General features: G+C 50.3%; 3 protein-coding genes across 4 annotated transcripts in view; 2 read left to right on the plus strand and 1 right to left on the minus strand.

The window, feature by feature from the left end:
* ZSWIM5 (zinc finger SWIM-type containing 5) overlaps positions 1-6,034 on the plus strand; it is a 198,586-nt gene extending 192,552 nt beyond the window's left edge. The window contains exons 12-14 of the mRNA XM_026498229.4: positions 1,697-1,860; positions 2,312-2,393; positions 3,128-6,034. Coding sequence (XP_026354014.2) covers positions 1,697-1,860; positions 2,312-2,393; positions 3,128-3,990 — 1,109 coding nt within the window. The 3' untranslated portion in view covers positions 3,991-6,034. The remainder of the gene's footprint in view (positions 1-1,696; positions 1,861-2,311; positions 2,394-3,127) is intronic.
* An 808-nt stretch (positions 6,035-6,842) lies between these two features.
* UROD (uroporphyrinogen decarboxylase) lies at positions 6,843-10,495 on the minus strand. Its single transcript, XM_026498233.4, has 11 exons — positions 10,394-10,495; positions 10,078-10,175; positions 9,346-9,458; positions 9,146-9,225; positions 9,007-9,069; positions 8,598-8,795; positions 8,312-8,473; positions 7,810-7,947; positions 7,546-7,646; positions 7,398-7,464; positions 6,843-7,087 (listed from the first exon to the last, which is right to left on the minus strand). Exons 2-11 carry the CDS (start codon positions 10,095-10,097, stop codon positions 6,926-6,928), a joined length of 1,104 nt encoding a protein of 367 aa, XP_026354018.1. The 5' UTR covers positions 10,098-10,175; positions 10,394-10,495; the 3' UTR covers positions 6,843-6,925.
* A 1,828-nt stretch (positions 10,496-12,323) lies between these two features.
* Positions 12,324-21,058, plus strand: HECTD3 (HECT domain E3 ubiquitin protein ligase 3). 2 transcript variants are annotated; one of them, XM_026498230.4, is made up of 21 exons: positions 12,324-12,935; positions 13,118-13,278; positions 13,534-13,626; positions 13,706-13,841; positions 14,082-14,197; positions 14,284-14,397; positions 14,545-14,627; positions 15,067-15,232; positions 15,459-15,540; positions 16,186-16,368; positions 16,520-16,572; positions 16,751-16,815; positions 16,973-17,076; positions 17,339-17,458; positions 17,570-17,659; positions 18,643-18,849; positions 19,117-19,246; positions 19,333-19,407; positions 19,528-19,609; positions 19,738-19,809; positions 19,997-21,058. In XM_026498230.4, exons 1-21 carry the CDS (start codon positions 12,324-12,326, stop codon positions 20,079-20,081), a joined length of 2,829 nt encoding a protein of 942 aa, XP_026354015.4. In that variant the 3' UTR covers positions 20,082-21,058. The 2 variants fall into 2 exon arrangements, with proteins under 2 accessions (XP_026354015.4, XP_026354016.4); XM_026498231.4 differs by lacking the exon at positions 17,339-17,458.
* Positions 21,059-26,346: the final 5,288 nt, after the last annotated feature.

Below are 26,346 nucleotides of genomic sequence, written 5' to 3' on the forward strand. Positions count from 1 at the left end.
CCTCTGAAACTGATAGTACAGTATATGTCAATTAAATTGAATTTTTAAAAAACTGTGGTACATCTCATACAATATTATTTACCAGTAAAAAGAAATGAGCTACCAAGATGTTAAAAAAAACCGGAAGGAAACTTAAATGTGTATTGTTTGGTGAAGGAAGCCAGTCTGAAAGGTTACGTGATTCCAAGTGTCTGATATTGTGGAAAAGGCAAAATTATAGAGACAATAAAGAGGTCAGTATTGTCAGAGGCAATGAGGAGAGACATGCAGAGGTGGAACACAGGAGATTTTTAAACCAGTGAATCTATGCTGTACAGTCACGATGGGTCCATGATACCAGGCCTTTGTCAAAACCCATAGAACTGTATAACACGGTGAACTCTGATGTAAACTGTGGTCTTCAGTTAACAATAATATATCGATGTTGGTTCATTGAATGTACCACACTAATGTAAGACCTTAATAATAGGGGAAACTGGAAGTGCGAACAGGGGTATACAAGAACTCTCTGTACTATCTGCTCAATTTTCTATAAACTAAAACTGCTCTAAAAACATGAAGTCTGGGGTGCCTGAGTGGGGCAGGCAGTTGAGTGTCCAGCTCTCCCTTTCAGCTCAGGTTGTGATCTCAGGGCCGTGGGATCGGACCCCGTGTTGGGCTCCACACTCAGTGCAGAGTCTACTTGAGACTCTCGGTCCCTCTCCCTCTGCTCCTCCCCACCAATAAATAAATATTTTAAAACATAAAAATAAAAAAATAACATGAAGTCTACTAATTTTAAAAATTGTTTTTAAAGATGACAGAAAAAAGGTAATCTCTCCCATAATTCTGACATCGAAACATAACTACTCCTGAGACATTGGTAGAAATATTCCTGGAGATTTTCTAATCGTGTAGTGCACACACATACACTATACACACACATTGCTACTTACCTTTTTTTACAGAAGTAGGATCATAGAATATTAACTATATACAAGTTGTTTATAATTGTCACAACAACTCTAAAGGTTATCGTTTATGGATGAAGAAACTGAACTAGGTTCACTTCCCAATGCATTTCATTCCAAAGCCTATATACTCTTACCACCGCACCTCTTTGTCAAACAAGACCTATTTTCATTCTATCTCTACTTTTATTCCTTATAGAACACACCAATCTTTCATATACTATACTACCTTCACACAGTGACCTTCACGTCATATGGTATACATGCCCTTCCAGTGGTATGTTTCTTAACTCTGTGCCCTCTACTTTGTATAGAATCCTCGCCTGCTAAGTAGGAAGTGGTGGCCCAGCTCCTTGTTTGCTCCAGGGAGCTGCAGTGAGAAGGAAACAATGGGATTAGCATACTTTCTTGATAATGTGGCTTCCTATGTCCTGTATAAGTAGCTCTCAAAAGTCGGGTGTTCATAAAAATTATTTCTGGGCCTTGAGGAGTCAAGGGGAAGAAGGTGAAGGGTAGAGGCAGAGGAACAGGTGGAGAGAAGTGAATTCATGTGGGTGCCTGGTGAAGGAAGCAGTCTCCAGGGTATTTACTGGAGCCAGAGCTTGGCTACCCAAAAGGGTTGGTAGCATTCAGAAGTATTCAGTGAACTGATAGCAGCCAGTTCAGCCAGTGTCTATGTGAACAGTGGACTGTTCAGGGAGGCTTTAAAGAAGACCTGTCACTGCCTCTTCTCTCTGCACCTATAGGGGACACTCTGAGGCTCCGAACAATTCTGGAAGCAATACAGAAGCACATCCATTCTTCCTCCCTCATCTTCAAACTGGCCCAAGATGCATTCAAGATTGCCACTCCCACAGACAGTACTACTGACAGCACCCTGCTCAACGTGGCCCTGGAGCTGGGGTTACAGGTATGGAGAAGTGGGTCATCCCTGCTTTAGGCTACTGGTCATGAACCAGCCAAGCCCGGTACTTTCTGTGTCCCCAGAACACAACTTCCAGCCTAGGCTTCTAGGTAAGGACTCTCTAAATTGAGCTCCATTTTGAAGTTAAGGCCAGAATCAGTGTAGCTTTAGGCTCCGTAGGGTCCCCATTTTCTCCCCACCCCCTCCCCATCCCTCCAAGTCAAGTCAATAATAAGGTGTGATAATAAGGACTTTATTACAGGTCATCAGAGAAACCTTCTATCTGATTGGTGGGAGGGGTGGGCAGAAATTAAGCAAACCTGGCTGTATTTATCAGAGATGGCTGTTTAAAGCACCAATAAATACTTGTTGCATAAATGGATGGCAAGGGGATGTGGGGATGTAGAAGTCCTAACAGTTATACTTAGCCAAGTGGAAATGCCTCTTTTTTGCCCAGGTGATGAGGATGACCTTATCAACTCTTAACTGGAGGCGCCGGGAGATGGTGCGGTGGCTGGTGACATGTGCTACAGAAGTGGGTGAGTCTCCCACTTCCCTCTAATCCCCTGGGGAAAGGAGTTCCTAGGCCCTACTCTTGGAACAAGACAGTTCCTTAGAGACATCCTTAGAGCTCTCATATTCCTATTACTGATGGCCTGGGAAAGGATGGGGGCTGCTGATAGGAAAGATGGCCTTTATTTAGCTGGCCCAAGCTCTGCCCTCACTGCTTGGACCATACCCTGATGTCAGCAGCACTCTGACCCTCCGATCAGGGACACATTTGAGAGACTGAATTTTCAGCCACCAGTATACAAGTGCACCCTTGGGAGGTAGTTGGCCCAGTGGTTTGGTCCCAGTCCCTGCCTATGCTTCTGAAAAACCCCAGACAACTCGGAGTCTCGGGACCCTCTAGAACCCAGAGTCCCAGCATGAGACTCTACCTGTAGAGGCCCCACTTCAGCTAGAACCCCCAGGCAGATCTGTGACCTTGGGGCAGGTAAACCACAGGTTTTGCTGCTCCATCCTTGTGAGGGGCTAAGAGCACCTGCAGAATCTTCAACCCTCTGACTGGGGGAAGAAAGGGATGGGAAGAGACCCCAAACAGGGTCTGGCCATCCGGGCTGCTCCCTGGTTTGCCTCAGATCATCTCAAGGCTGCTGAGGAGGAGGGAGAACTCATCTCTGCAGGCCAAGTTCTGACCCCAAGTGGTAATCTGGGCAGACCTGGATCAGGACCCAGATGGCCACGGCTGAGCTCAGGCTCTCCCTGACAGGTGTGCGGGCCCTGGTGAGCATTTTGCAGAGCTGGTACACACTCTTCACCCCCACCGAGGCAACTAGCATTGTGGCTGCCACAGCTGTATCCCACACCACGATCCTGCGCCTCAGTCTTGACTATCCACAGCGGGAGGAGCTGGCTAGCTGTGCTCGCACACTGGCCCTACAGTGTGCCATGAAGGATCCACAGAGCTGTGCCCTGTCAGCCCTTACACTCTGTGAGAAAGACCACATCGCCTTTGAGGCAGCCTACCAGATCGCCATTGATGCTGCCACTGGTGGCATGACACATTCACAACTGTTCACCATTGCCCGCTACATGGAGCTCCGTGGCTACCCGCTACGTGCCTTCAAGTTGGCCTCGCTGGCCATGAGCCATCTCAACCTGGCCTACAACCAGGATACCCATCCAGCCATCAACGATGTGCTCTGGGCGTGTGCTCTCAGCCACTCTCTGGGCAAGAATGAGCTGGCAGCCCTCATCCCGCTGGTGGTGAAGAGTGTGCACTGTGCCACAGTGCTTTCAGACATCTTGCGGCGCTGTACCGTGACGGCACCGGGCCTGGCTGGCATCCCAGGCCGCCGCAGCTCTGGAAAGCTCATGTCCACCGACAAAGCTCCACTGCGCCAGTTGCTGGATGCCACCATCAACGCCTACATCAACACTACACACTCCCGCCTGACACACATCAGCCCTCGCCACTACGGAGAGTTCATTGAGTTCCTGAGCAAGGCTCGGGAGACCTTTCTGCTGCCCCAGGATGGCCACCTGCAGTTTGCCCAATTCATCGACAACCTTAAGCAAATCTACAAAGGCAAGAAGAAGCTGATGCTGCTGGTGAGAGAGCGCTTTGGCTGAGAAAGCGGACAGCTCACTGCCGGGGCAGCTTGGGCTCCCAGGTACCACAGGTCAGGCCAAGGACACTGAAACATTTGTCCACCCTGAGAGGACTCTGAGCGCCTGTGGCTGAAGCCAAAGCACCACAGGACCAAGCATGGGAGAGTCCAACCCTAGCCAATATGCCTTCTTTGGCAAGGTTCCCACTACAGGCCACTGTTCCTGAAGGAGCTGGGCCCTCCAGATTGATCAGAAACCCCACAACATGCCACCTCACGCCCCTATATCCTGCGTGTCCTGGGCATTGGCCCGCTCTCCCTTGGCAAACACAGAACACTGTTCCGTCTCAGGGATTGCTTAACCAGAGAAACAGAAGCATTTATGGTACTGTAAATACTATAGTATATGTGTTGCCAATTACACTGTAAAGTTGTAACTATTTATAATTCTGGTTCTAATTTGATGGGTACTTGAAGTAGCTATGGGTGGGAAGATAGGCTTGTTTTCTGAGGAGACACAACCATTTCTCAGGTTTCCCTTGCAGAATATATACCGTTTGCAGTGGAAGAGTGGGGGTTGGTAGGGAGTACAATGGCCAGTTAGAATAAATCCCAGGTCTAGTCTATGCAGAAACCCCAGCCTGCAGACACAGGGCATCTGTATAGCCCGGTGGTGGGAGAGGGGCAGGGCCAGGACTGGACTTAGACTCTTGCCTCATAACGCCACAAGGACAGTGAAGCTCTTGCTCCTGCCACACACAGCCTCTCTAGGAGCCTGTTGGGCTCCTGAGAAATAAGTGCAGGGGGAGGGTGAAGGTCTGGGAGGCCACTGAGCTCATAATATTCATCTACTCTGGTCACCTTTGTGTTAGCGAGCGTCTGGTTTTCTCTCTAATTATGTATGTGTGTGTATGTATCCGTATGGCTAAGTACATGTCTGTGTGCATAGATATATATGTGCATACCTGTCTTGCACATATATTTATGTGTGGCTATGTCAGGTCTGTGTCTGTGTGAGTACATGTCTGTGTACTGGACTGTGGGTTTGTATGTGAGTATACACATTTGTGAACATGTAAGAATACATACCTGTGTGTGTGTGTGCCTGTCTGTCAATGCATGTTTAGTGGGGGGCACACATGGATGCATGTGTAGAAATATGTTTGCGTGTTTGTATGCTTGCTCTCCTTTGTTCTCTTTATATATGTAACTGTGTAAATTTTGACATAAGTATGTCTGAATTTATGTTTGAGAATCAGCATGAATGTGTCCCTTCTCTTTTTGCCAGATCTCTCTTCCCCATTCCTCTTCATCTCTCCCACTAGCTAAACACATTCCCCATCTCTTTGCCTCCCTTATTCGCCGTTTTCTCAGCAAGCTCCTAAGCACTAGTCTCCCGCTACCCTAAGAGTGACTCCTTCAGCTCCAGTTCTCTTCTTGCCCTGTACTTGCTTTCTTCCCTTGCCTTTCTACCTCAAGCTTCCTCTGCCTGCCCACTGGTCACTGTTTTGGAGGCTGGGGCTGGAATGCATTTGGCCTTTCCCTTTCTGAGTAGTTTCTACCCTTAGTAGGCAATGCCTGTCTTAGCCCTAGCTGACCTCCAGTGTATCATGTTCCTGCTACCTTCCTGACCTCTGTGCTCAGCCTGGAATTTTTTAGGAGGTAGCATGGGCTTTCAGAAGAGTCATCTGGATGCCAGTGTCTTGGTGTTTACTGTTTCATGTTTTAGTTCCGAAGTAGGGGGTGGGGTGTGATAGGGAAGGGATGGTATAGCTAGAGTGTGAACTAAGGACCTGTCTGCTTTATGTTCCTTTCTTTGACAAACTGTCACTTTTTTTTTCCCCTCCACACTAACCAGTAAGTCGTTTTTGCTGTTTGTGGCTACTTAAGTCTTACTATCCAGCCATGGGCCCCTACTACCTCTCAGCCCAATAGGTTGGTTTAAAAAAAAAAAAAAAGCCACTCCCATTTCTGTATCACGATTGCCGTTTTTTAGCAAGTGTGTGAACTCACAGTGCTTTTCTATGAATAAATCATGGATCACAGAAAATACCATTTTTCCAAAATCAGAATTGTGTTCTCTCAATAAATGGGGCCCTTCTCTGTCTTCTGCATTGCCCCAGGCTGGGACAGGGAATTGGTTGGGCCTCTAGTGCAGTGGGTCCCTAGTGTTCTAAGGAGATGCGGAATGACAAATGATTTCCTGCCACACCACACCCCTCTCCAGAGCTCACAGGCACCGCAGACTTTGTCCCAGGAAGTACGTACCACTGTGATGGGCAGAAACACCAAGGTCCTGAGAAAATTACAGGTATGCTCAGAAAACAATGCAGAGCAACCCTGAGTGCCATAGGGCCTTTCGGCTTCAGAGGCCTTCTCGCCTCAAAGATGCAAGTCTAAGTGTCTACTCCTAAGCATCCTAGCCCTGAATCTTTACGTCCTCCCCCATCTTTTGGTGTCAAAGCTGAAGTCCTCTCAGCTTCTCCCTGCTCACCTTGATTCCATCTTTCTCAACAGGCCTCTCTAAAATATTCTACCAATTTCTGTGCCCCTCTCTGATCTACACTCCCTTCCATCCCCAGACAGAAAGCCCTGTCAATTTGGCCTTGTATGCTGTGAGGACCCCATTTATCTGCAAATGTCACAGCTTCAGCTCCTAGGAAGCTTTACCCAACCCCATATAGCCCTCAGGCTCGGAAAGCTGAGAGCAAGATGGTAGTGAGGGCCCTGACATTGAGTACAGTACATATTCACTGATATCTGAGCTCCTATGACTTAAGAGGAGAAGATGCAGAAAGGGGCCCCAGGGAAGAAGCAGAGGCCAAGAAAGAACTGAGGATAAGGGTAAAGATCTTCCACAAATGAAACCATATGTTAGACTCCAACTCTGGAACTTTTATTCTTCTGGGAAAAGTCAATCATCTTTGTTGGTTGTAGTTGAGGGAAAAGGTGTATGCTCAGTTCTGTCGAAGCAGACGTGAGTGTCTATGCACAGCATCCACAAAGGCCCCCACGTGTTCTGGGTCCATGTCAGGGTAAAGTCCATGGCCCAAGTTGGCAATGTAGCGCTGTGGCCCAAAGTCATCCAGCATCTGCTGCACCAGCCGTCCAATCTCCTCCTGGAGGACCAACAGGGCATTGGCTACAGGAGGGCCAGCAAGCCCTCGTACTCCCCATACATAACTGTGACACATACAACATGTACGCATGCTCCTACTCCATGTTATTCATTCAGTCATCAATTCAAAAGAGTCTACTGGATGCTTAGTACGGGCCAGACAACCATAAAAAGAAATTCCTGCTTTCCTAGAGCTTACATGATATGTATAGAGCGACAAACATACAAAAAAAGACACACACACAGTAATACAACCATATCTACAACCATGGGAGTATACAAACACACACACACATAGGGACCCTGGTTACCTCAGATGCGTACAGAGCACAGGGGTCCAGGTTGCCCTGCAAGGTCACGGTCTTCCCTACGCGTTCCCTGAAAGCAAAGTCAATGCCATGTTCTGGCGACTGCACATATGGCAGCTGCACCCTCTCCACCTCACCCTTTATCACTCACCGGGCTTTCTCTGGGGCCACTGTCCAGTCAAGCCCAACCACCTCGTAGCCAGCTTGGGCCAGCTCTTCCAGAGCAAAATGTCCATCTTTAGCAAAGATGATCTGAGGAAAAGGACAGATCTCTGAGGCTACAAAGGGCCTTCCTACGCCCACTAACTTATCTTGGCTGCACCTCTGCTGCCCTCCAGTGGTCACTTCAGCCCCTACAGGACATACCCTGAAAGTTTCACAGGCCCACCTTCACTTCCTCCATCCCCATCCTTACCATGGGCACTGGTGCCAGGCCTGCCTCCTGCAGCTTGGCCTTCACCCGCTTGGCCACATCACGGATGTAAGGCAGTGCAAACTTACTGAAGAGCTGTGGGCCAAGATGCCCTGCATGAGATTCAAAGAGCTGCAATGCCTACAGTTGAGGGGGGAGGGGATGGTAAAGAGAAATACATAACACACGAAGTATCCCACGCCCCACATACAGAACGTGTCTCCGTTTTTCCCTAGTGATTTCGGACCCTCATACTGCCTAAGCCTATAAAGCCAGTTCCATTCAAAGAGTTTGCCTTCTCCAGATCCCAGTGCTAGCTTTGGTCTTTGAACACATATAGCATCGCCAGTGTCAACGACAAGGTGGACGTAGGTGCTCCAGTCAGATCATCGTAGGCCAAGCTTTTTTCCTGCCTGCCATTAAGACACCTACCCTCTCAGGTGTGGGAACTCTCTTGCTTCTCATCCTTCTAGACCCCAGTCCATTTCTCTCCCTCAGGACCCACCTGGGCACCAGCAGCCACTTGTCCCACCAGATATGGGACCAGAGCATCAGTGAGGATGCGAAGCAGCTGGTGACTAGCCTGTGGTTTCTGGTAAAGCCAACGCTTGGCCTGAGCCATGGTGCTTGAGCTGCCACCCTCAATCATGTATGTCATCAGAGTCCACTGCAAAAGGATACAAAGAGAACGTCACAGGTGTAGAAGCCAGATTGATACTTACTTCCCCTGTCTACACCAGACCCGCCAGAGTGATTTCCCCATGCCCAGTTCCTGCCCTGTTCCACATTACCGGGGCACCAGCAAAGCCAATCAGCGGCACACGCCCAGCCAGCCGTTGTCGGGTGAGGGTGATGGCCTGGAACACATAGCCCAGCTCAGAGGCCACTGTTGCTGGATCCCGGAGTCGGTCTAAGTCCCGCTCTTCTCTTAATGGTTCTGGGAAGCTGGGCCCTTTGCCAGGCACCATAGTCACCTCCATGCCCAGTGCCTGGAGGGGAAGAAAATATCTGGATTCCCAACCTATAACTCTAGGAGGAAAGGCTCTGTTCAGCCCATGCCAAGGAGGAAGAGGAAAATGAAACTTGGCCAAGCTCCATCTCTTTCAGTCCAAGTTTTTCCCTCTGTCCAGTGAAGATAAGTGCTTATCTTGAGCTTTGACTATCTTTACCCCTTCTTAGCCATCAGGTTTGAGTGGGTACCTGGGGTACAACAAGGATGTCGGAGAAGATGATGGCAGCATCCAGAGGGAAGCGACGCAGTGGCTGTAGGGAATAGAAGACAGGTTACCTGGAGGCAAGCTGAGGGCATAAATCCCTCCCTTTTTTGTGGAGGCCTCACCTGCAAAGTCAATTCACAGCAGGCCTCTGGGGAGCGACAGGTACTGAAAAAGTCCTGGGCAGCCCGAGTTTCCCTAAACTCTGCAGATGGAAGAAGGAAAGCAGGGCTCAACCTTGAGGAACCTCTGGATCCCTCCCTTGCCCCTCAAAATCTTTTCACCCTCCAGAGTTTCACTTCTATTCCTGGGCCCTGACCCTGACCTGGTAAGTAGCGGCCTGCCTGCCGCATGCACCAAACAGGAGTGTAGTCTGTGTCTTCTCCCCAGGCTGCTCGCAGGAACGTGTCATTCTTTAGCTCTGGAAAACCCTGGGATCTGGAGATCAGGAGGGAGTGGGGGTAGGTGTCAGTAAGCTAAACCAGGGGTTAAGGAAGGTCCAGGTTCTTAAGGCGGATTCACTCCAACACCACTATCTGCCTTCTCCAGCCAGTTCCTAAGCTGTGGCTCCCCGCCCGTTCCACCTCTTCTTTGCCTATCAGAGGGTGCACAAGACTAGAAGGGCCCGCGCTGGGGCCTCTATCTTCCACACAGCCCCAACTTCCCCAAGCTCAAAGCCCCACTGGAGAAACTGGGGGAAGGGCAGAATGAAAGCCCATGAAGGACTGATAGCGTCTTTGGACCAGAAAATCTTAGGAAGAGGGCTACCAATTGGCTGGTTTGGAAGCTGGCAGATTCCCAGGCTAGGGGACAGTGATCGAGAAACAGAGAAGACAGTCCCAAAATACGTATCCTAATTGAGGATTAGAAAATCCTGGAGGTATCCCCTAAATGAAAGTCTCTGGAATCCATGGGTGGAGAATTAGGGATTCCAGCGACAGGAGTCGGGTTGGGAGCTCTCCAAGGTCGGGAAAGAGGGGTGTAGGGACAGATTCCTAAGTTGGAAGACTCAGGTCAGAAGCCACGCGGGCCATACACAGTGGTACAGAGAACTCACCCTAACCCGTTCGCCTCCATGATAAGCCTTCGGTAACTGCGAGCACAGTCCCCACTTCAACCTCTACCGCAGCCTGTGAGCTCACGCTCCACCCCTTCCTGGAATGAGCCCAGGCCGCCGCCATGTTGAAAGTCACATGATCCGACACCGGCACTAGCTCCGGGGCTGCCCCGGCTGTTGCCCGTAGGACCCCCCCTACCTCCCTCCACCGTAAAGTCCGCTGTAGCGTCGCAGCTACAAACGCACCCCCCCACACACACACACCGCCCCGCCCCCGCCGCCACCGCCAAGAACTCCGCAAATAACTACACCTTACCGTGGCATCAGGATTTTCCTCTCCTCTGATGGCCTGGAAATCTGGAAGTTTCTGCCGAGACTCACTTTTACTCCCATGCTCCATGATTCTAATAATTTTTTTTTAAGATTTTATTTATTTATTTACTTGACAGAGACGGCGAGAGAGGGAACACAAGCAAGGGGAGTATGAGAGGGAGAAGCAGGCTTCCTGCCAGCAGGGAGCCCGATGCGGGGTTCGATTAGAGGACTCTGGGATCATGACCCCAGATGAAGGCAGACGCTTATCGGCTGAGCCACCCAAGCGCCCCTGATTCTAACAATCTTAGGCCTAACGACCAGGCACACAGTGGATTAAAGAACCAAAGTGTACAGGGAAATGAAATAATTAAATATTTATATTACTGGGGCACCTGGGGGCTTAATCTGTTAAGTGTGGGACTTGTGATCAGGTCATGATCTCATGGGTCCTGAGCTGGAGCTCCCACACTCCTCTGGGAGTCGGCTTGGGATTCTCTCCCTTTGCCCCTCCCCCCACTCATGGGTGGGCAGGGACGGGGCTCTCTCTTTAAAATAAGTCTTTAAAAATATATATTTATATTACCTACTAAGAGGCGGACGCTATAGTAAGTGCAGAAGTTACAGTGGTCACCAAGACAGGTCTTTCCTTTAAGGAGCTACAGACTGGTGGATCAGCAATCGTAATAGAAATGTTTTCAGAGGAAAAAACTAGAAGCAGCTCGCAAGCGCTCCTCCCTTAACTAGGGAAAGCAGTGGGGGTGGTCTGAGCAGAGGGAACAGCATGTGGAAAGAGAAGACGCAAAAGAACAAATGGCTATTATGGGAACCAGAAGACCGATCTGGTGGAATTACAGAGGCTAGACAGGTCTTCAGGGTCCAGGTCATGCAGGCCCTTATGAGATTCATTCGTCCACTTTATTCTGAGTAGCATGGTAGCAAACAAATAGCGTGCAGAGAAGGGAAGAGGGACACTATGTTCCCAACTTTCTAGGGAGAAAAAAAAGGGAAACTGTCAAAATTACATGGGATCATATATTATTTCTTTCTTGATAATTTTGATTATTTGAAAACTGTATCAAAGTCTCCATCCAAGTGTCCATCAACAGATGAATGGATAAACAACATGCAGTATATACATAAAACGGAGTATTAGTCAACCCGTAAAAAGAAATTAAGTTCTATTCATGCTATAATATTGTTGTAATATTATTCTAAGTGAAATAAGACAGACCCAAAAGAACAAATATTACATGGTTCCATTTATGAAATATCTAGAACAGGCTAATTCATAGAGGCAGAAAGTAGATTAGAGTTTACCAAGCAGGCCATGAGGAGTTATTGCTTAAAGAGAAAGCCTTTCTGTTTGGAGTGATGAAAAAGTTTTGGAAATAGGTAACTGTACTCTTAAAATGGTTAACACAGCAAATTTACACTTATTTTACCACAATTTTTAAAAATATATCAAAAACCATTGTACACCTTAAATGGGTGACTTATATGGAATATGAATTATATCTCAATAAAACTTTTTAAAAACTGTTTGTAGAGGAAGGTGAGAGACAAAATTTCTTTTTCCTCCATGATTATACTTCACCAACGGCTCCTGTCCATCTTTTTTGCCTCCATCCTGTCTAGCCACCTTGGACCTATATTCCCACATTGGACCTTTCCTCTCATCTGGTTCAGGATTACTGGGAGAAACTGGATAATGATCACCAGTGTCCTAGGATTAGGAGTAACCACCAGGATGAACCCCGAACGATTCTTTAAAGATTTTAAAGATTCTTCTGGTTGTAGTATATGAGTCATGGGGGTGGGAAGGCAAAAACAGGACAGAGAACCAGAAAAATGTTGCAATGATCCAGGCTAGATAAGATGGTGGCTCAATGAGGTTATAAAATAGTGGCAGCAAAGCGGATGGACAAGGAGAGATGGATCAGATAAAGACAACTGAACTTGGGTCTGGTTGGCTCAGTGCGAGTCGCGGAGTCGGATACTTACGTATCCGAGTATACAGGGTAATACGGCGGGCGCGTGAGGTGCCCTTAGTCCAGAACTTACGGCGAAGGTTGGCCGAAGGCGGGGCCGAGCGTGGTGGGCAGCTTGGTCAGCCTTCGCGGCTGCGGCTCCGAAAGCCGAGCGGCCGCCCCTGGGCTTTCCTTTGCCGCTTCACCATGGCAGGCCCGGGCCCGGGCGCGGCTCTAGAGTCTCCGCGGCAGTTGCTGGGCCGCGTGCGCTTCCTGGCAGAGGCAGCGCAGAGCCTCCGCGCTGGACGGCCGCTGCCGGCGGCGCTGGCCTTCGTGCCACGCGAGGTGCTCTACAAGCTTTACAAGGACCCAGCGGGTCCGTCGCGCGTGTTGCTGCCGGTGTGGGAGGCGGAGGGCCTGGGGCTGCGGGTGGGAGCCGCGGGCTCCGCCCCTGGTACGGGCTCCGGGCCCCTCCGCGCTGCGCGAGACAGCATTGAGCTGCGGCGCGGAGCCTGCGTGCGTACTACCGGCGAGGAACTGTGCAACGGCCACGGGCTCTGGGTGAAGCTGACCAAGGTACTCCCTGGCCTGCCCTGGGCCCCGCAAAAGACCCCCGGCGCCAGGGAAGCCCCAGGCTGCTCCCTTCCCATCCCCCATATTGAGCCAGCATTGCGTTCCGTGTCCTTTGCCTTGGGCTGGGCAGGGCGGGCCGCTGGGCAGTTCCCTGACGGCTGTCCCCATGTCGCGCGTCTCGGCAGGAGCAGCTGGCAGAACACCTGGGCGACTGCGGGCTGGACGAAGGCTGGCTGCTGGTGTGCCGACCGGCGGAGGGCGGGGCCCGCCTCGTACCCATCGACACTCCAGACCACCTCCAGCGGCAGCAGCAGCTCTTCGGAGTGGACTACCGACCGGTGCTCAGGTCCTGCACTTGAAGGGGCGCGGCTTGCTGCCTGATGGCTTGGCCCTTGAAGGGCTGGAAACTAGGCTGGCACAGGCAGGGAGGTGGGATGTGGAGTGAAGGCAGGGTTTAAAGCAGGAAGGGGCGGGACCTGAATGGGGCTGGGGTGGAGCTTCTGGAGGCACAGTCTGGTGGAGATAAGAGCTCTGGAGAAAGCTCCCTGGGGGTGTCCCGCTGCCCACTGATGTCTCCCCATCCCCTACTCTGTGTCTACAGATGGGAACAGGTGGTGGACCTGACATACTCTCATCGCCTTGGATCAAGGCCCCAGCCAGCCGAGGCATACACCGAAGCTGTACAAAGATTACTGTGAGTGAGCTGGGGTGGGATAGGGAGGAAGAATCTCCAGGTCTGGGCCTGACCTAATTAGGGACTTGGGGTTGCTTAGCTATGTGCCCCCGACGTGGACCTACGAGTGCGACGAGGACCTGATCCACTTCTTGTACGACCACCTGGGCAAGGAGGATGAGAACCTGGGTAGCGTGAAGCAGTATGTGGAGAGCATAGACGTTTCCTCCTACACGGTGGGTTCTGGGACTCCTCCCACCCCAAGCAAGATGTCACTTCTTGCTAGATCCAGAATCCTCACCTTTAAGGCTAGGGCCAAACCTGAATTCCCACAGGCCAGACTCAGTCCAGCACCCCATTTTGGAAGTCCTGTAGGAATCCCTAGGCCCTTCCACCCATACCAGCTGTGCTTTTAACCCAGCTCCATGTGCAGGGAGTGGGGTAAACACTGTCTCCACCTCTCTGCCCCTCCCCAGGAGGAGTTCAATGTGTCCTGCCTGACAGACAGCAATGCAGACACCTACTGGGAGAGTGATGGGTCCCAGTGCCAGCACTGGGTACGGCTTACCATGAAAAAGGGCACCATTGTCAAGTAAGTGGGCTCTGAGGTAGGACAGAGTGGGCAGGACCCATGCCTGTAAGTGTACAGAGACCCATGTGCATACTCTGATCACCCAGGAAGCTGCTACTCACAGTGGATACCACAGATGACAACTTTATGCCCAAGCGGGTAGTGATCTATGGGGGCGAAGGGGACAACCTGAAGAAGCTGAGTGACGTGAGCATTGATGAGTGAGTGAACGAGCTGGTCTGGGAGGGGAAATGGGGCATGATCCTAGCAGTGGGGCCTGGCCCCACTTGGAAGTACAAGGTCAGGTGAGAGCCCAGCGATCCCTGACGGAAACGGGTATTCAAAGTGCCTCACATCCATCTCCACAGGACCCTGATCGGGGATGTATGTGTCCTGGAGGACATGACCGTTCACCTCCCAGTTATCGAGATCCGCATCGTCGAGTGCCGAGGTGGGGCTTCAGGCTATAAGGAGGGAAAGGGAACCCCAGTGCATAGATAGTGGCTAGCTGGCAGTGAGTGTGGAGAAGTGGGCTTGGAGTTGGGATGAGGGTGATAGCTGCACTTAACTCCAGGATGTGAAGCTTTGGGCCTGAGCCAGGTGGGAAGCACCAGGTATTGGCCTGCCTCAAAGCCGTAGAGGTGGTTGGGCCCATCTGGAAGAGGAACTGAGTTGGGATCCTCAGGCATTCCAATATTATAGTGATGGATGGAGGAACTAGCAAAGAGTATAATTATCAGAGTCAGAGGAGTAGAAGGGGATCTCAAAAGTCCCAAGTTTCTAGGGGCTAAAGGTAACAAAAGCCTGAGCATTAAGGGGCCATCCTCAGATCTGAGGGCAAAGAAGGCAGCAGGTGCCCTAAATAACTTCCCTCTGACTCCTTCCCCCAGATGATGGGATTGATGTACGTCTTCGAGGGATCAAGATCAAGTCATCTAGACAGCGGGAACTAGGGTTGAATGCAGACCTGTTCCAGCCGACCAGTCTGGTGCGATATCCCCGTCTGGAAGGCACTGATCCTGAAGTACTGTACCGCAGAGCTGTTCTCCTCCAGAGGTGGCTGTGGTCCTGTGCCTGCCAGGCCCTTCCTTTCCCCCAATCCTGAACCTCATATGTCGGTATGAAGGAGGTTCCCAAGGCCCTATACTGTAAGCTGTTCCACTTCAAGGGTCAGAGCAGCCCCTGGGTCCCACCTTCTCCTGACCTCGTATGTTGGGGAGTGAGGGGGTCTTACATCCTTGCCACCCTCTTTAGTCGCATTATCTTTACTCACTCACCCCAGATTCATAAAGATCCTAGACAGTGTCCTGCACTACCTGGTACCTGCCTGGGACCACACGCTGGGCACCTTCAGTGAGATTAAGGTGAGCCTGGCCCCCCTAGTATTGGTGTCAGTAGTGGGCTCCTCCCTTCTGCTCGTGCAAGTGTTTTCTATTCTACAGAATTCCTAAAACCTACTCCAAGGGCTCTAGGAATGCAGGAAGAAAGCCAGACACAAATAGTTAAAATGTAGTGTTTGGGATGCCATTCTCCCAGATAGTATGTGAAATATACAAAAGCTGGGGGAGGAGAAGTAACAGCATAGACAGGGGAGGCTGCGTGAAAGGTGCATACTGGGAGTTGTTAGCTGCTTGGAGGTGACTTGAGAGAAGCACACAGGTAGAAGTGAGTATGACTGGGAGATGACACTGGGTAGGCAAAGAGCAGGCCCTGATAGCAGAGGGCACTATGGGCCAGGCTGTGAAGGAGGGACTATGTCACAGATCACTGGAGCCATCAGAAAGGTTTTAAGTAGGTAATGACAAAGTTTGATTTTTATTGTTTTAGAAAGCTCCCCCTGGTGGCTGGACTAAGGGAGGGACTGGAAACAAGGAAGGGGTGGGTGGTGGGGGGATGAACTAGGCATGGACTGGAATTATGGAATTGGGTCCAGGCATAGAGGAAGGTTCCAGAGCCTGGACAGACACTGACTGCCTGCCAGTCTTGCTCTGGCCACCTCTTCTCACCAGCAAGTGAAGCAGTTCCTGCTGCTGTCACGCCAGAGGCCAGGCCTGGTGGCCCAGTGCCTGCGTGACTCGGAAAGCAGCAAGCCCAGCTTCATGCCACGCCTGTACATCAACCGGCGCCTCGCCATGGAGCATCGTGCCTGCCCCTTAAGGGACCCTGCCTGCAAGAACGCAGTCTTTACCCAGGTCTGGACCACCTGGGGTCAGTCTAAGGGAGGGTCAGTAAAGGGTCTGGGGGCTGGGCCGTGAGGGACCTAAGTAAGGGCTTTGGGTCAGAGTGGGGCAAGGTCTTGACACAGACTTTCCTACAACTCCCTTCCCTTTCCCTTGCCCCCAGGTTTATGAAGGCCTCAAGCCCTCTGACAAGTATGAAAAGCCCTTGGACTACAGGTATGGCATGAGGGTGAGGGACTTGTGCTCGACCCACATAAACTACCCATCCCCACACACTGCCTCTGGAACCCCTCACCATTACCGCTGTGACCCCTACTCCTGGCTCGTGTCTGGGCTGGTGAAATGTCCTGAACCCTGACCCAGCATGGTAACGAAGATCCACCCCTTTTTACAGGTGGCCCATGCGCTATGACCAGTGGTGGGAGTGTAAATTCATTGCAGAAGGCATCATTGACCAAGGTGAGGCCCTGAGGAAGGATAGTGAGGGTCCTGCCCTATTTAGAGTGGTAGAGGCTCTGGGTCACGGCTAACCGAGATAGAGGACCTGTTTATTACCTCTTTATGGGGGCCGGGGCTCTCAAATGCCCCAGCTGAGGGCATCTGTCTGGCATTTCAGGGGGTGGTTTTCGGGATAGCCTGGCAGACATGTCAGAAGAGCTGTGCCCTAGCTCAGCAGACACCCCGGTGCCCCTGCCCTTCTTCGTGCGCACAGCCAACCAGGTAATCTCCTATCCCTGCTTCTCATGTTGTTTCTGCTGTTTGTCTCTGCAAACCTCCCCGGTGCTGACCTAGAGAGGGGGCAGAGGAGGGACCAAGTTGCCTGGGGCAGCCTCTGGGCAGACAGGGAAGAAGGGGGCACTGTACAGTCAGAGGGATCATTCAGGGCCTCCAGTGGAAGGTGTGCAGACAAGTCTGCGGAGAGTCTGGGGCAACAAAGTAGGGTCCATTCCACGCCATGCTAGCAGCTCTGTCTTGGGGGCAGGGCAATGGCACTGGTGAGGCCCGGGACATGTACGTGCCCAACCCCTCCTGCCGAGACTTTGCCAAATACGAGTGGATTGGACAGCTGATGGGGGCTGCCCTTCGGGGTAAGGAATTCCTGGTGAGTAGACCAATCTGCGCCTCCCTCAGATCAGCTTGGCCCCTGGAAGGAAGAAGGACCAGCTAAACTTGGGCAGCCCAAGATGAGAATACAGTAGTTTTTGTCCCACAGGTCCTGGCTCTGCCTGGTTTCGTGTGGAAGCAGCTCTCTGGTGAGGAGGTGAGCTGGAGCAAGGACTTCCCAGCTGTGGACTCTGTGCTGGTAAGAAGGGCCTGGACCCGGTGTTTCCTCTGCACAGCCCCTGAAGGTCACTGTTCCCCAAGGGTGTGCTGAACCTTCTCTAACCTTCCACATGCTCCTTTGCCGATTCCTCCTTTTCCCATGGCTTCAGCTACTGTCTTTATTCTGGTGATCCCCAAATCATCACCTCCAACTCCAGCCTCTCTTCTAAGCCTGGACCCACATATGCATCTTCCTCCTGGACATCTGCCCCAAGATGGCACGTCAGGCTCAGCACAGTCTTCATCACCTCCCCACTCCCCTGCCCTCTAGGGCTGTCTCAGAACAGCACCACTATCCACCCCTCCCCCTTGCCAAGGCCCTCAGTGTCATCCTCCACTCCTCGTTCGCCCTCACCTCCTACTTTGTGTCACATCTCCCTCTGGAATCTGTCCACTTCTTCCATCTCACTACTGTCTTCCTGGTTCAGGCCACCTTCCTTTCTGACACAACCACTGACTGCAAAGCTAGTGTTCCGATCTCCATTCTTACCCACCTGATCTCCGAAGCCAGAGTAATTAATTTCCTTCTCTTTGTTTAAACCCTTCAGCGGCTTTGCCCTGGGCTTAGGGTACAATGCAGAACCGACAAGCCTTCTATGATCTCTGCATCTCTGGCCACTTGGCTCCAGCCAAACAGATTCCACAGGCCTTTCGCTTTTTCTACCTTTTTTCAAGGTGTTCTCACTCCTGACTTCCTTGTGGCCCAGCACACTCCCAGCCATCATTTAGGTCTCAGCTTAGATGCCATTTCTTCCAGGACACCTTCCCTGGCGGCCAAGGCTGGCGAGGTGTTGTCTTGCTGCTTTCATAGTCCTTGTTCCGAACCCCTCACTGCCCTCATTGCCTGCATGGGGATTGCCTGGTCTAGCTACCTCTCCTCCTTCCCTGTGAGCGTCTCGAGAAAAAATCAAGGACTGTCTCCACAATGAAAGGCCGACCTCCTTGCCTCTCTCCAACTCTCAGGTGAAGCTCTTGGAAGTGATGGAAGGAATGGACAAGGAGACATTTGAGTTCAAATTTGGGAAGGAGCTAACATTCACCACTGTACTGAGTGACCAGCAAGTAGTAGAGTTGATCCCTGGGGGTGCAGGCATCGTGGTGGGATATGAGGACCGTTCCCGTTTCATCCAGCTGGTGCAGAAGATCCGGCTAGAGGAGAGCAAGGAGCAGGTACCACCCAGAGGCCAGCAGAACAGAGAGCTTTGCACAGCTCCTAATAGGCAGAGCCCAGCCTGATAGGCCACCGGTACCCAACTGCAAGAACTCTGGCCCCCACCCTTCCTCCGCCCCATATTCCTGTGTATCAGTGTGGTTCAGAGATGGCCCCCAGTGCTGAACAAAGGTCATGTCCCCCATTAGCTCTGTGCATGGAAGCCAGTTACCCCACCACACACTGACCTGGGACATTCCTAGCCAGGCCTTTCCCTCCCTCCCCAGGTGGCAGCCATGCAGGCAGGTCTGCTAAAGGTGGTGCCACAGGCTGTGCTGGACTTGCTGACCTGGCAGGAATTGGAGAAGAAGGTGTGCGGGGACCCAGAGGTCACTGTGGATGCTCTGCGCAAGCTCAGTGAGTGTGGGGCGGGGCAGCGCGGGATGGGGGCTTAAGAACTAGGTAGGTTGGAACCTAAGACCGAATTCTGACTATGACCCCAGCCCGGTTTGAGGACTTCGAGCCATCTGACACTCGGGTGCAGTACTTCTGGGAAGCGCTGAACAACTTCACCAACGGTGAGTGGAAGAGTAGAATGATGCTGGGTTCGGATTCCACCTGTGGGATACCGAGGCAGGGGAGAAGTTGTAGAGCCTCCCCCACCATGAGTGCGGACGCTGATTTCCTTCTCCATCCAGAGGATCGGAGCCGCTTCCTGCGCTTTGTCACTGGCCGCAGCCGCCTGCCAGCACGGATCTACATCTACCCAGACAAACTGGGGTGAGAGTGGCAGGAGCGGGGGCGGGGGTAGTGGCTGGCCTCTGCCTTCTCCCCACACACTCACCTGTCACACCCCTACCCCGTGTCCCGACAATTCCTCCTAATCTGCGGCCCGTCCATGCCCCCAGCTACGAGACCACAGACGCACTGCCGGAGTCTTCCACTTGTTCCAGCACCCTCTTCCTACCACACTATGCCAGGTGGGTTTCCTAGGCTCCAGCCTAGAGAGGGGAGTGGGGGAAGGAGCGGCATCTTAGGATGAAGGAAGACTTCCAGGACTAAAGTGCACAAACTGGAGCCCCGTCACCCATCCCCCGCGTGCACTGGCCCCTGTAGGGATGGAGGGAGCTCTGCACCTGGCGCTGACCGCGTCCCTGTCTCCCTCAGTGCCAAGGTGTGCGAGGAGAAGCTCCGCTATGCAGCATACAACTGCGTGGCCATTGACACCGACATGAGCCCTTGGGAAGAGTGAGGCGGCGCCAGGGGGCAGCCTCGGGCCAGCAGGACTGTGCCTGCACAGGCCCCACTAGGCGGCGCCCAGGGTGACGACACATTCCCTGGACCGGTTGGGGTCTGCGCGCTCCTGACCTGAGCTGACACGCTCAGAAAGACAGCACGCCCCTGTGTCTGGTTGGAGTGGGGCCGGTTGACTGACCCTGGTGGCCCAGCCCCGCAGACCCACAAGCCCTCTGCGTGCTCGGGCTTGCTTCCCGAGTTATTTAGCCTCTGTGAGAGGGAATCTTCCACAAGCCCAGCACAAGCTGCCAGGCCTGAGCTACTTGAAGGGGGCCTTCTAGCTCCCCACCCCATGGACTTTACTTCAGGGTTTTTTGGGTGGTTGTTGTTTTTTTTTTCTTTTGGCTCCTCCTTTTTTCTCCTTGTTTTTCTCTGGCTTCAGCCTGGGCTCAAAGCTAAAACCTCTGGAGGGTGGTGGAGGCTCGTTCCCAAACAAGGCATCAGGGATAGCGTAATAGCCATCCTCTTCAGTCACCTGCCCCGAGAAAGAAGCAGCAGCTGAGCACCTTCTCCCTCGCGTACTTACCTTTTCCTCCTCTCCCTCCATCCTCGAGTGTGAACTCTGCCCTTCCTCCAACCCAGTCTTAACTGATAAAGTGCGACCACCCTCCATGGCTCAGAACCTACATCGACTCAACATTAAATCTTTCCTGCCACCACCACCACACCATACTCAACACTTACACGTTACCTCCAGGCTGATTCCCCATCTGCTGTGTCATCCCCAAGATGGTGCAAGGTTAAGGCCAGTTATGTCTTCTCTGAAATCTTCAGGAGCTCCCTTTGACCCAACTCAAAGCCTAGACTTTAAGCCCGTTCCTAAGTCTTACTCAGGTCCCTGCCTCAGTCCTCCCTCCCTCCCTCAAGGGCCTCCATGACACTCCATCGAAGGTCTTGCACATGGGAAAGTTTAATAAATGGATGTATTCATTCCTTCAGAATGTGTTTATTGGGCTACTGAGGGATGGCAGAGAAGGTTCTCCTAGGACTTAAGGGCCCTTGGCTGGAAGCCAGGGAGATTGTGTGTCAAGTGGAAGTGGTGGGTCTTCACAGTGACAAGCATTAAATCTGAAGCTGAGCAGGGAACTAAGGTTGCTACTATGGGGGGGGAGTGGGTGCATGGAGTCTGGCCTGGCATCTTCTGGGATGGCTGTGGTGATTTGGAGGATGGGAGCCCACCTTCAGGAAGCAGGTGGGCAGAAGAACCTGACATCGTAAAAGACAAAGTCTTGAGATGGCTGATAAACCAGCCAGGTCAAACTTTTGACAAAAGAGGCAGTAGCAGAGCTAACATCCGCACCTGGCACTGCCTCCAGTTACCACACAGCTAAGAGGCTGTCTTTAAGAACAAGTACCTGGGGAGAGATCACCTGTGCATAGAGACCATCCCCCGTTGCCCAGCAGAAGGAGTCAAGATCAAATACAGTCTCAAGTGAAGTGGCATTTCTCTCTCCCAACGCTTCTCCACGCTGCCCTCTAGGGTGAGTCCTGACGCTACCGGGCTGGGAAATGCCAGGCCTTGGCCTTGAGCCCCGCCCCCTCGGGCCATGTGTAACCCAAGGCCTATCTCCCCATAACTCTGAGTCTGACACCCCAGCTGAGCCTCCTGCGCAGCCCTCCTCCTGTGGCTCCCCAATGCCTGTGCCTTGGGTGGTCCACGGGAGACATACCTTCCTCTTCCAGCAGCCTCTTCTTGCCCAGGGAGCTCGAAGGTAGGAGCCCCAGAGGCCACCACTCCCATCAGCTCTGTTCCTCCCAGCAAGCTCCCACCCTCTTGTGCAGCCCGCGCCCTCAGAGGAGGGCATTCCCCTTCTGTTCTCAGGGAAGAGCCTGGCCAGCATGCGCCTGCTGGAGGTGGTCTTTCTGTGCCTGGTACTGGCCGCTTAAGTCTTTGGTCCCTCTTTTACCAAATTAGGCTCACACTGTATATTTTGCAGCTTGCTTTTCATCCATTCATCCAGCAAATGCATCAAACACCTACGTCAGGCACTGTACTAGGTACAATGGGGGAAATATCGGCTAAACAGATAATGTTTCCTCTCTTGGAATTTAAACTCTAATGGGAGAGGAAACAGTATATGAAACAAATAACTGCATAAACAACATTTAATAACCTTTATGTAAGAGCTCCAAAGAAGTAGAAAGGTAGTTAGAAGACAGCAGGGTGATACTAAGCAGTGGGGCTCAGTGGGATGCTAGATCAGGGAGAAAAACTGGGCACAAAGTCCAGCCAAGAAGCACGTTGAGTCCTGTGTTACCGGACTATAAAGGGAAGAGAGAGAAGAGACTCCAACGTCAGAGGCTTGTTTTAGGATTTTACATTGACCAGCCATGAGGGTGTCAGGCAAGGGAGTGGCATGATTAGATTTGCCTTTGGCATCTGTGAGGAGAATGAGCTGAGAAGCAGAGCCTGGAAGCAGGAGTAATCCAAGCAGGAAATGATGGTTACTGGGACAATTATTTACAAATGATGGCCACTATAACTATTATTTATATTGGCTGCATTTCATTACATATTACGAAGTTTTCATAACTTTTACTCATTTAAAACACTCTACTGGGGCGCCTGGCTGGCTCAGTCTGTAGAGCGTGTGGCACTTGATCTCAGGGTCATGAGTTCAAGCCCCACATTGGGTACAGAACTTAGTTTTTTAAAAAAAAAAAAAGCCACCCCTATAGATGGACATTAAGGTTGTCTACAAATTTTTTATATTGAAAACTACAAAAAACATAATAAACATCCTCATGCATATGTCCTTTCATACCTTTTTGATTATTTCCTTAGAATAACCTCCTAAACTCAGCGTCAAACTGCCAAATTGCCAGGATGTATCCATTTTACTCCCTTTAATGTCTATTTCTGAAACTCTGACCACCTTTGGGCATTAACAATTAAGAATATTTTTTGATAATATGCTGAAAATAGTGCTTGTTTAATTTTAATTTGCACTGCTTTGCTTATTTACTATACTGAGCAACTGTTTTTCTTCTTTATGAACTGCGCTTTCTGTGTTTTCAGCTGTTGGTTCTATTACACTTTTCTTATTGATTTATGACCGTCTCTACACAGTACCAAAGTACTAAGCACAGCAAGGCACTGTGCTCACTGCTGCACATCTAATATCCTGTTTTATCTTCTTAACTCTGTGAAGTAAATACTCTTATTGTCCCCATTTCCAGATGAGAAACCTAGAGCAAAAATGAATTAAATAACTTGCCCAGTGTCACACGAGTAGTAAACAACGAGGCTAGGATTTGGACGGTGGCCTGCCAGTGCCAAAGACTGCTGTCTTAGTAACTAAGGTACGAAGTCCTGTAGATTAATACCTTTGTCGTGTCAGGTGTCGCTATACCTTGGTTTTCCCAGTTTGTACTTTGCCATTTAATTTCATGTATGTTCTTCCCTAATGTACAAAACTTTGAATTTTGATGAATTTGAAATCTCTACGGAAGAAACCGTACGTTGGATACATACCATGAGAAGGCGGTGTCGTAGACTTAAGAGCACATTCCGTAGCGTTAGCTTGCCCGTACACGTATCAGAAACTCATGTTTCTCCACATACTAGCCGTTGACCATGGCCAAGGTTCCTCAGCTTCCTTTTCTGAAGCACCTACCCTTTTACTCTTGATTCGAAATGCTATCTTTTCACATACTTACCGTAATTTCCTGCTAAATTTTTATATAGAAGAAATCCTCAAAAAGAGGAGGCACCTGGGTGGCTCAGTCAGTTAAGCGTCTGCCTTTGGCTCAGGTCATGATCCCAGATTGAGCCCTGTATTGGGCTCCCTGCTCTTCGGGGAGCCTGCTTCTCCCTCTGCCCCTCCCCTCCACTTGTGCTCTCTTTCTCTCTCACTCCCTCTCAAAAGAATAAAATCTTAAAAAAAAAAAAATCCCCCCAAAAATTAAATTAAAAAAAGAAATCTTCATTTTTCACAGTACCGCCAGAATGTAAAAATGACACTGCAAGTTGAAACTAAGCAGAAATCTTAATAGTCAATGGGAGAAATTACCATTGTTCTGTGACCTTTAGAATTTTTTGTCAAAGCATCAAAAACTGTATTACTGTCAGTGACAAATGTATAGGAAAATGAAAACGTGGTAAAACTAATATTTATTTAGTACATTGTAATCACAAGCATTTAGAGAAATTGAGAATTAAATTTTCTTTGCAAAAAACCTACCTGAAATAATTTGAACAATGCTTGCCTCTTTTTTCTTTTTCCTTTTTTTAAGATTTTATGTATGTATGTACGTATGTATTTACTTAGAGCTCAAGCAGGGGGAGGGGGTGGGGGAGAGGCAGAAAGAATTTCAAGCAGACTCCACGCCGGTACAGAGCGCCAGAGGCAGGGCTTGACCTGGGGCTCGATGGGGGGCTTGATCCCTCACCCCCGAGATGATGACCTGAGCTGAAAGCAAGCATTGGACACTTAACTGAGCCAGCCAGCCATCCACCTCTTTTTTCTTATAATATGGAGTAAGTATCTTCACTTTGCCTTGATGAACTGTCCTACTCCTTTTTACGTTTGGATCAGCTTCCAATATTCTATCCCTTGTATGTATAATCTGATGAAATATCTCTCGGAATTCAGTGAATGCGAAGTGTGTTTTTGCTGGCATCAGTTCCTCTGGGACATCTTCACCCTTTTGTCACAGCCACTTTCCTCCTTTTGTAGATGAAGTAGACTTCACTAAATTCCTCTGGCTGCGGGTCTACGGTCTCTCGTGAAGGCGGTGTTAACATTCCCATGACCAGCTATTTCTTCTAGAATCCCATTTATGTTCCATTTGAATTTCACTTCCAGCCTCATCACTTTCCTTTCTTTGCTGCACTTTCATTTCGTTGGCCACTTCTGTAATCTTTTCTTTAGTATCACACGGGTTTATCGCTGGGAGACAAGGAAGCGACACAACTACATTCTTTGCTGCGTGTGTGTGAACCGAATACACAGTGCAGTGTATTAACTACCAACATACTACAGGAAGTGACATGATTGTTTCACGGCTCACGATGCACATTCAAAAAAGTTGATTTTGACAATTTTTTACAGTATTCTCATTGCTTTTGTGGGGGAAAGAATTTTTGGAGGGCCTTTCTCCACCATTTTTACTGATTTCACCTGTTCATTTTGTATTTGCTTATGAATGTATTACATAGAAAATTAGAGAGATTTAAATGAGACACAAGTCCCAAATTTCAAGAACCTCCATAAAACTCTAAGACTTTACAGCTGCCAAGGTGGTGTTTTTCTTCTCCCTGTCCCTCCTCCCTGCCTAACGTTTTCTTATTCCCAAAGTACTTGTCACCCTTTAGTATGCTGTACAGTTTACTCATTTATTTTTTTATAGAGTTTACTTATTTGACAGGGAGAGCACAGGTAGGCAGAGCAGCAGGCAGAGGGAGAGGGAGAACAGCCTCCCCACTGAGCAGGGAGCCCAACGTGGGGCTCAGTCCCAGGACCCTGGGATCATGACCTGAGCTGAAGGCAGATGTTCAACCGACTGAGCCACCCAGGCGCCCCTACTCATTTATTATTTAAATTTATTTATAATGTATGCTGCCTCTGCCTGCTAGCATGGGGGTTGGATCCTTTTTTTGTTCACTAATATACCGTAAAGGCCTAAAACTGCCCTTGGCACATAGTAGTCACTCAGTAAACAGCTGTTCAATAAATAAACCGTGGCCCACAAACCGTACTTTCCGATGTAAAAATGAGGAAAATTAGCCATTTGAAAAGTTTTGTTTTCAGTAAAGGAGGAAAAAAATTACCAAACTGACTGAATCACGTGTTTTTTTTTAACTGACCCATCAGTTTGTATGTTTGTTTGTTTGCTTAAAGTAGGCTCCACCATGGAGCCCACACAGGGCTTGAACTCATGAGCCTGAGATCAAAACCTGAGCTGAGCTCAAGAGTCGGACACTTAACCGACTGAGTCACCCAGACGCCCCCTGACCCATCAGTTTAAAGCGTAAATGTCCAGGTTCAGACCTTTAAAACCACCAACAATGAAAATTCTGTGTGCTTGAAAGGAAAGAGTGACATCCCCATTAATGAAGTTACTTTCCATGCTCTTTATAAAAACACCATAGCATCGGGGCGCCTGGGTGGCACAGCGGTTAAGCGTCTGCCTTTGGCTCAGGGCGTGATCCCGGCATTATGGGATCGAGCCCCACATCAGGCTCCTCCGCTATGAGCCTGCTTCTTCCTCTCCCACTC

This window comes from Ursus arctos, unplaced genomic scaffold (genome assembly GCF_023065955.2).
Source record: "Ursus arctos isolate Adak ecotype North America unplaced genomic scaffold, UrsArc2.0 scaffold_12, whole genome shotgun sequence".
Taxonomy (NCBI): domain Eukaryota; kingdom Metazoa; phylum Chordata; class Mammalia; order Carnivora; family Ursidae; genus Ursus; species Ursus arctos.

What these genes read in the sequence shown, in the direction of transcription:
- UROD (XM_026498233.4), bottom strand. Translation starts at nt 10,097, where the DNA reads ATGGAGGCGAACGGGTTAGG. An exon ending in GGCAGGCCGCTACTTACCAG is followed by an intron (nt 9,226 to 9,345) that starts GTCAGGGTCAGG and finishes TTCCATCTGCAG; the next exon opens with AGTTTAGGGAAACTCGGGCT. An exon ending in GTGGCCCCAGAGAAAGCCCG is followed by an intron (nt 7,465 to 7,545) that starts GTGAGTGATAAA and finishes CTTTGCTTTCAG; the next exon opens with GGAACGCGTAGGGAAGACCG.
- HECTD3 (XM_026498230.4), top strand. Translation starts at nt 12,324, where the DNA reads ATGGATCAGATAAAGACAACTGAACTTGGGTCTGGTTGGCTCAGTGCG. An exon ending in AGTGACGTGAGCATTGATGA is followed by an intron (nt 14,398 to 14,544) that starts GTGAGTGAACGA and finishes CCATCTCCACAG; the next exon opens with GACCCTGATCGGGGATGTAT. An exon ending in TTCCTACCACACTATGCCAG is followed by an intron (nt 19,810 to 19,996) that starts GTGGGTTTCCTA and finishes TGTCTCCCTCAG; the next exon opens with TGCCAAGGTGTGCGAGGAGA.